Source organism: Rhinolophus sinicus, chromosome 13 (assembly GCF_057876585.1).
Source record: "Rhinolophus sinicus isolate RSI-liver-muscle chromosome 13, RSI-T2T, whole genome shotgun sequence".
Classification (NCBI taxonomy): domain Eukaryota; kingdom Metazoa; phylum Chordata; class Mammalia; order Chiroptera; family Rhinolophidae; genus Rhinolophus; species Rhinolophus sinicus.
In genome coordinates, this window is record NC_142513.1 from 51,453,662 (window position 1) to 51,460,924 (window position 7,263).

General features: G+C 51.2%; 1 protein-coding gene across 7 annotated transcripts; it reads left to right on the forward strand.

The window, feature by feature from the left end:
- The first annotated feature begins 547 nt into the window (after window positions 1-547).
- Window positions 548-6,571, forward strand: LYSMD4 (LysM domain containing 4). Of its 7 annotated transcripts, XM_074317467.2 has the most exons (4): window positions 548-700; window positions 972-1,115; window positions 1,916-2,205; window positions 4,158-6,571. In XM_074317467.2, exons 2-4 carry the CDS (start codon window positions 1,001-1,003, stop codon window positions 4,767-4,769), a joined length of 1,017 nt encoding a protein of 338 aa, XP_074173568.2. In that variant the 5' UTR covers window positions 548-700; window positions 972-1,000; the 3' UTR covers window positions 4,770-6,571. The 7 variants fall into 7 exon arrangements, with proteins under 7 accessions (XP_074173568.2, XP_074173570.2, XP_074173569.2 ...); XM_074317469.2 differs by lacking the exon at window positions 972-1,115; XM_074317468.2 differs by lacking the exon at window positions 972-1,115 and having other exon boundaries at window positions 552-700; window positions 1,783-2,205.
- Window positions 6,572-7,263: the final 692 nt, after the last annotated feature.

Genomic DNA, 7,263 nt, shown 5'->3' on the forward strand with positions numbered 1-7,263 from the left:
GTTTCCTTTTTCCGGTTGAAGTTTTAAACGTATGTGAGAGAGTTCATCCATCACTTTTAAGCTTGAGTTCTCCGCCATCCTTCATTTGAGAAAGGTTTTTGGTTTGTGTTGCTGTGTTTCAGCCTTTTATATCGGTGGACTTTTTTTTTTATCCTCATGGGTTGCAAACCCCTCCTGTGGATCCCTTGCCCATCTGGGCCGAACCAGAAGGTCCACTTCTCTGTCAAAGGCCTCAGCCGGTGACACCTCACTCTATTGGGAATCCGCCCCCTAGTTACAGACCATTGACACATAGAGCGGGGCCAAAGCCCTGCCTTACACGTGAGAAGCGGAGGCCCGGCTGAAAACTGGGAGCGAAGCCTTAAAGCGATTTACGCAAGCGGCAGGCAGGAGGGCGGGGCGAGGGTCAGGTCCGAGGAGGGGCGGGGGGTGGACCCCGCCCGGCCCCGCCCCCGCCACGCCCCCGGCACCGCCCCACACCCAAGCCCCACCCCTAAGCCCTGTGCCTCGCCCCCTCGGCCGCGCTCCTTCAGGTCCTGCGCTGACCTCTCAGGACAGCCGTGCCCGTTCCAGTGCCCGCCCACCGCTGATCTCATTGGCTGCCTTGTTGTCTCCGCCCCCCGAAACCTGCTGATTTTTGCGGCCAATCGGCACGTGCAGTAGTGGCGGCGGCGGATCGCGGCGAATCCTGGGCACTGAGGTACCGGGGCTTGCTGCGGGGGGGGGGGGGGGGTCTTGGTCCTGGGTGGGGGGCCGCGCGGGCCGCTGCGGACGCCGTGGCTTAATCCAGCTTGTTGGCTCCAGGGCGGGCCACCCTCTTGCAGCTGCAGGGGCGGCGACCGCGACCTTCAAGGGCTGGCCCGAGGTTGTTGGGGTTGGAGGTCAGAGGTCGTGCCTTTCTGGAATGTTGGGATCCCGCCTGTCTAAGCGCCGAGGCGAGCCGCTCCCCGTTTTTCTTTTTTTCCTGTCAGCTCGTGTTTGGGGACCCCTCCCTTCTTTCATGGAAGGAACACTGAGGGAAACTGAGGCCTGGGAGCCGCCGGCGTCCCTTGCGGACCCTGAGTTCGGACCGGAAGGCGTGGCCCCAAAGTCTGGCCGCCTCCTCCCACCTCCGGGCAAGCGGGGGCTTTAGGGTGCGAGGAGGGGGATGGGGGCGACCGGCTCGGGTGGGGAGGGCTCGCGCCGGGGCCACGGGCTGTCGCCGGATGGGCCGCTTCCCTGTGGCTCCGAAGGGCCGCGATGCCAGCTCTTTTTGCCGCTGTCATTCCCCGTATTTGACATTTCATTTCTGGACTCTGATTCGGTTAATTTGTGGCTTTTGCACTTGGGCTGAAAGTGAAAATTAAAAACCAGACGTGGGATGTAATGAAGCCAAAGGGACTTGTGAGAAACTGAACGAATTTCTTAGTTTGGCAGGAATTGTCCCCTCACGTGCCCTCCACAGTATATAATTGAAGCTGTTTCAAAATCAGAGTGTTTTACTCTCTTAGTTCCTCTACGCAGGTGGCCTCAGTGACGATACTTTGAAATATGTAAAGTCGAACGAGAATTTTTTGTACGATGGTTGTGAATTAAGATTCTCAGTGCAAGGATCCCAGCTACTTCTTCACCACGCGGAGACCACGACGAGAAGTTGTTTCTCTATATTTGTGGGGTTGGGGGAGACACCAGTGGGGAGGAGGAATAAGGGGAGAAGGGGGCTTCTTTTGTCTTGTGCACGAAATAATGCAGTTCGGCAAATAAAAACACCATGTTTCTTCTATCTCTCACCTTCCATTGCAGCATCAAACCCGGATGGTATTTGTTCAGTATTTACACTGATTAGGGAAAAGAGGAACGTCTAACAAGACACTGTAATGTAGTTGGAGGCCTGACTGTGCTTTGTGTGGAATTAACCCTGGGGTTTGGTTTTCAGTTAAGAAAATGAGGCAGAAGGGAATGATAACCAAGACCTTCCAAGGCCCGGCCATGGTCTGTCGGACTCCGACCAGCCAAGTTTACATGTTTGAGAACGGCGGTGGGGACTCGGGGGATTCCTCTGAGGAAGAGTCCCACCCTGTGGCTCTGCGGCCCCGGCGCAAGGAGCGCCAGAAGAAGGGTGCCCACCACCCTCAGCAGCCAGGAGAAGGCAACGTGGTGCTGCTGCAGCGGGAGCTGGCCCAGGAGGACAGCCTCAACAAGCTCGCTCTTCAGTACGGCTGCCAAGTAAGACATCCCACAGGTGAAGGGGCCGCCCGCCCTTCAACCCCTGTCCATGTACAGGATGTCACCGAGGAGCGTCCTGACCCCCACAGATGGTGGGGAGAGGCCTCCTGATGGAAGGCGGGTGGTAGTACGTTTAGGTCTGAAATCTGGGATCCTAACGAGTGAATATCACGTGGGTGATGATGCTGGGTCCTCTTTGCAGAATACTTCTGTTCATCCCTATGCCTCCAAACTGAAATTCTGAAACCTTTTTTTTTTTTTTGAGCACATTTTATTTAAGACCTAACGGGGCCAGAGATGTCAGGGAAGATTTACCCAAGGTTTCTTTGGTATGCTTGCTTTTTTGGCTACTTCTCTTTTTCTGACCCTTTCTTGCTGGTTGTACCTTAGCTCATTGGTAACGTTTTCCCTTCTGTCTTTTAGAACTGCATGATCTTAGCCTTTGTGTGCTGTTCGTCTGTATAACACGGTTTCTCTCTTTAATTGTTTTTGGCATTCAGAGGGATTAACAATGGCAAAGTAAGTAGGAAATATTTATAGAATCGCTGCATTTCCCCCCTGGTTTGAAACTGTTTCATTTTGCTAACACTGTGCTACAACTTTTTATGGCTTTCTCTAAGGCTATCTAAGCAACTTATTTTAAAAATCTTTTCCTCAAAATGTCTGTCATTTATCTAACAAGATTCAAATGGTTAAACACATGTATGGGGTATTGTGTTGTTTCCCTAGGGATGTGGAGACCATCCAGGGACACACAGTAGGATCTTTAAATTGTATTGAGATTTATATATTTGACTCTCATAATCAGCTTCTGTAGGCATATTGTATGGTTTGTAGAACATGAGCTGAAAAATGAATCCTATCCCACGAAGACCTGAATAGATTCAGTGGGCTGTGTGGCATAGTGATGTTTAATAAACCTGTGAAGGCTGTAACACCTCCAATAAATGATCAGTTTTTAAAGTAAATAAGTTTGATATTAGTTTATTAGGGACAAAGACAGAAAGACCTCCAGCATCTTATGCTCTAGTTTCAGGACATAATAAAGTTAAAATGTCCCTCACCCCAATTTCATTGGATGATTGAAAACAGTTGCTAAATTAAAATAACGGAGATGATTCATTTGAATAAGTCTCTATGTGAAGGTCTATTGGCTGTATTTACATTCTCTAAGTGGATTTTCGAGTTAAAACTGGGGAGTCCCCATCTCTGATCCTTTCAGTAAGTTTTCAAACATTAGCTTGAGGGTTTATCTTTGACTTACACTTCTCTCTCCCCTCCTTAAATCTTAGGGTTTGATTATGGCAGGAGTTTGTCATGAACTGTTTTACTTTATAAAACTCACAATGGTGTTCCCTTCTCCTCTGGTCCTAATATTGCAATAGAAAATTTCAGGCCATAGTTTTCAACTTGATTCGTGATTCCTTACGTATTTCTAATTATCCTAAGAAGTGTTGTGAAATCCTCCAAGTGGATTAACTCTGGGTCACTTTGATTGGAAAAAATAAGTTCATATGCCATGCAACACTTCTGAAAACGAAAAGGCTCTGAGTGTCTGCCTAGCCGGCTAAAGCTTTGTGCTTGTTGACCTCTACTCGTGTTAACGGCCCTGCTGAATTGGGTTCTGATGCGGGAGAGAGGTCAGCCAGACGGGGGCGCTGTTGCCTCAAAAGTGAAAAGAAGCAGAAAGGGCAAAGGCACTGTCTCTACCACCATGGTTGTATTTCACCCGATAGCATTTTGTTGCACTTGACACAAACAAAACAGCCTTCTCTGAAACCGTTCTTAAATTGTTCAAACTTGTAAATCTATAGGCGCAGTTTTCAGTGTTCATCTTAAGCAGGGTGGGCTTGGACCATCGTCTGGAAAGGTTAAGAGCCACTCTTTGGATATTCTAATAGTTCTCCGGAGCTCTGGGTATTTTGTGATGTTTGTCTCCATGGCTTCCCTAGGTCGCAGATATCAAGAAAGCCAACAACTTCATCAGAGAACAAGACTTATATGCTCTGAAGTCTATTAAGATTCCAGTGAAAAGCCATGGGATCCTAACAGAGACCCATAAGGAGCTCAGACCCCTTCTGAGCCCCTCCTCAGAGACCACAGTGACCTTTGAGGAGCAGCCAGACCAAGACCCAGCGGCTGTAAGCGCCAGTGCCCCGTCCAACTCGCTGACGTCTTTCTTTAAGGGCATCGACCAGAATATCGAGAGTGCAGTGCAGTCAGAAATCTTTATAAATGAGGGTTACTGTGGAGAGACCTCCCGTCAGCCATTCCCCCCGGCTCTTCCCAAGCCCCCGACACCTGGGGCGGACTGCGGCCTTCAGTGGTGGAATGCTGTTGTCATCATGCTTCTCGTTGGGATCGTTTTACCATTGTTTTATTTGGTCTATTTTAAAATACAAGCTACCAGCGAGAACCCTAGTAGCTTGAACACAACTGCTGCCCCCAATGGCTCGATGGCCGTGAGTGCAGTTCCGGGGCACACCCCCAAACTGGTGATTGGGGTGCCGGCCATCCCCTCTCCAGACAGCCAGTTCAGGCCAACCTCCTGGCTGGGGAACTAGCTGTGGTGGTTTCTGCAGAAGCGGCTAGAGCAGCTGGGCCCCTGCCGTGCGTCCGCTGCCACTGGCCAGGTCCTAGGATGCTGCATTTGCTTTGTGACGTGGACACGTCTCAGAAGCCACCGTTGTGCTGTCAGTTAACATTCGCCCTAATAAATAGCCTCACCTAATCCAGGCTGGCAGAGCCAAATAGCAGCAGCTTCAGCCTCCTAGATCTAGAATGATGAGAGACATTTACATGGGATGGATGTCATTGCTTGGCATGTAGTGGACTGGCCATGAGTCTTCACAGCAGCGCACTGCGGGCCCCCAGGTTGGACGTGCTCGGACGGAGAGGAATGGCCTTGGCACACGGACCTGCGGCATGGGAGCTCCTGGGCTCGGTTTTGGGTGCCTGGCTGTTGGCAGTGTCCCCTGCTTGCCATGGAGGGATGGCTGGCTCTGACAAACGGTGTTCTCTGTCTCCCTGGCAAAGGCGCTATGCTGTCTGATAGTGGTGAATGTCACCCAGTTCTAGAGCGTGCCAGGCTGCGTTAACAGTGACACCCTGCTTCATTATTGCCCCACCAGTTAGCCTTTTGGAGGCAGCGTCACTCGTCAAATCGGAACAGTCCCGAATGCTAATTGCTGTGTTACTGAGCAGACAGCAGTTCTGACCTTCGTGCTGTCAGAGCTCCCCAGTCTGACACATGTGTGTCTGAAGCTGCTGCGTGGCACGGCCAGCACCTCCTGCCAGGACATTTGGGGGCTGGTGCCCACTTTCGCCTGAGGAGCACCCCCACAGCAGTCGCCAGCTGGCTGCCCTGTCAGCATTCTTGGAAGTTCTTGGTAGCCAGTGTTAGGAGCTGAGCAGCGAGAAGGATGAGTGCCAGTCACCGAGGTCCCACCAAGGGACACTTCTAAGGCCACGCGGTCACGGTCTGGCATTGCCACGAGCAGCAGCCCCCATGCACACCTGGAGGGGTAGTGCAGGGCGAATGCTGGGCTCCCTGCTGTCTCCCCGACTCCATCCTTAGGGTTTGTAGAGGAATGGGGTGAGTGTATGTTAGGGTGAAAAACACTGCAGTGGAGCTTATAACGCTCAAAAGACCAACACGTCACAGGTGGCCGAGAGGTGACCCTTGCTGTGAATGGCCATGGCAGGGGCCTGATCCCTGCCAGTCTGAGGTTTGCCCATCTCCCCTTCCGGGAACAGTGGTGCTCGCTGCGGAGGCTGGAGAGGGGGCCCTAGGTTGGCCTCTGAGGACCTGCAGGTGGGGAGAGGGGCGCTGGCTGAGAGCCTGCTGTGGCAGGAGCCCATGTTGGTCCCACTGAGGAGTGGAAAGAGGTGAGTGGCTCAGCCTCCGAGAGGCCTGTCTCCAGGAAGGAGGTGCTGAGCTGTGGGCATGGCGTACACTCTCGGCTCCTGAGCCTAGTGACACACTGAGATCTCACCATGTAGGAAGACGGGCGTGTGGCAGAAGACCTCTTGAGAGAGGCTTCCAACATCTCGGTCTGGTGACAAACGAGTCGCCAGGGTTCAGTGACTCACTTTAAAGGAGTCTGTTCTTCAAAACCAAAATGGTTTTCAGGACAGAGGAACGTAGGAACCTTTGGTACAGGAGATGTTTTGATTATAAAAATTCTTCTCCAGCCCAGTGTTTGTCACTGGCCCCTGAGGGCCACAGCTCTCTGTTTGGCGTCATTCCTTTCACCAGGGGGGCTCAGAGTCGTATGTGAAAATGACTTTTGCCAGGCAAAGAATGAATAACTGTATCCTTTACTTTTTTCAAATGGAATAAAATCATTTCTTCTGTGAAGGAAAATCGATTCCTCTTTTTTTAACTTGGGGGTTGATAACTGAGAACAAGAAGATGTGGGAGGTGTCTGCTGTGCCCAGGGGGTGGGGCCTGCCCAGGGCTTGTGCCCCAGGTTACCCCACAGGTGAAGAACACAAAGTGGGAAGCAGCACAGCCCGGCTGACTGGTCTACATAACATGCTTTAAAATTGTTTTATTAGGTCTATATACGAGACGCCTTGAAGCTCATTTTGTACGTATTGTTCTCCTTTTGTAGTGTCTTTGGAGAGCTCATGTATAAGTAAATGATTAGATTTGTTACAGTCGTCAGTCCTTTGGGTAGAACTACAGTCCTTAATGTGGGAGCCTAGGGAGTCCACACTCGGGGAGACCCGGCTGCAGAGACGCAGCAGAAGTCTCGGGGTCACCCAGGCCCCTCCTCAGGAAGGTGGGTCTTTAAACTGCCTCTGTGTTAATTGTGAAGACCGCCTGGGGTTGACGGAGAGAATGACGTGCCTGAGACATTACTGAGATGTGATGGACCTACGCACGTGTAAGTTTAAGGTTACAGCGTAATGATTGCACTTACATACGTTGTGAAATGATCTCCACAGTACACGTTTAGCTAATGTCCGTCATCCCTTAGATACAAGAGAAAAAGAAGAACAAATGCTTTTGTCCTCGTGATGAGAACTAGGACGTGCTCTCTCAACAACTTG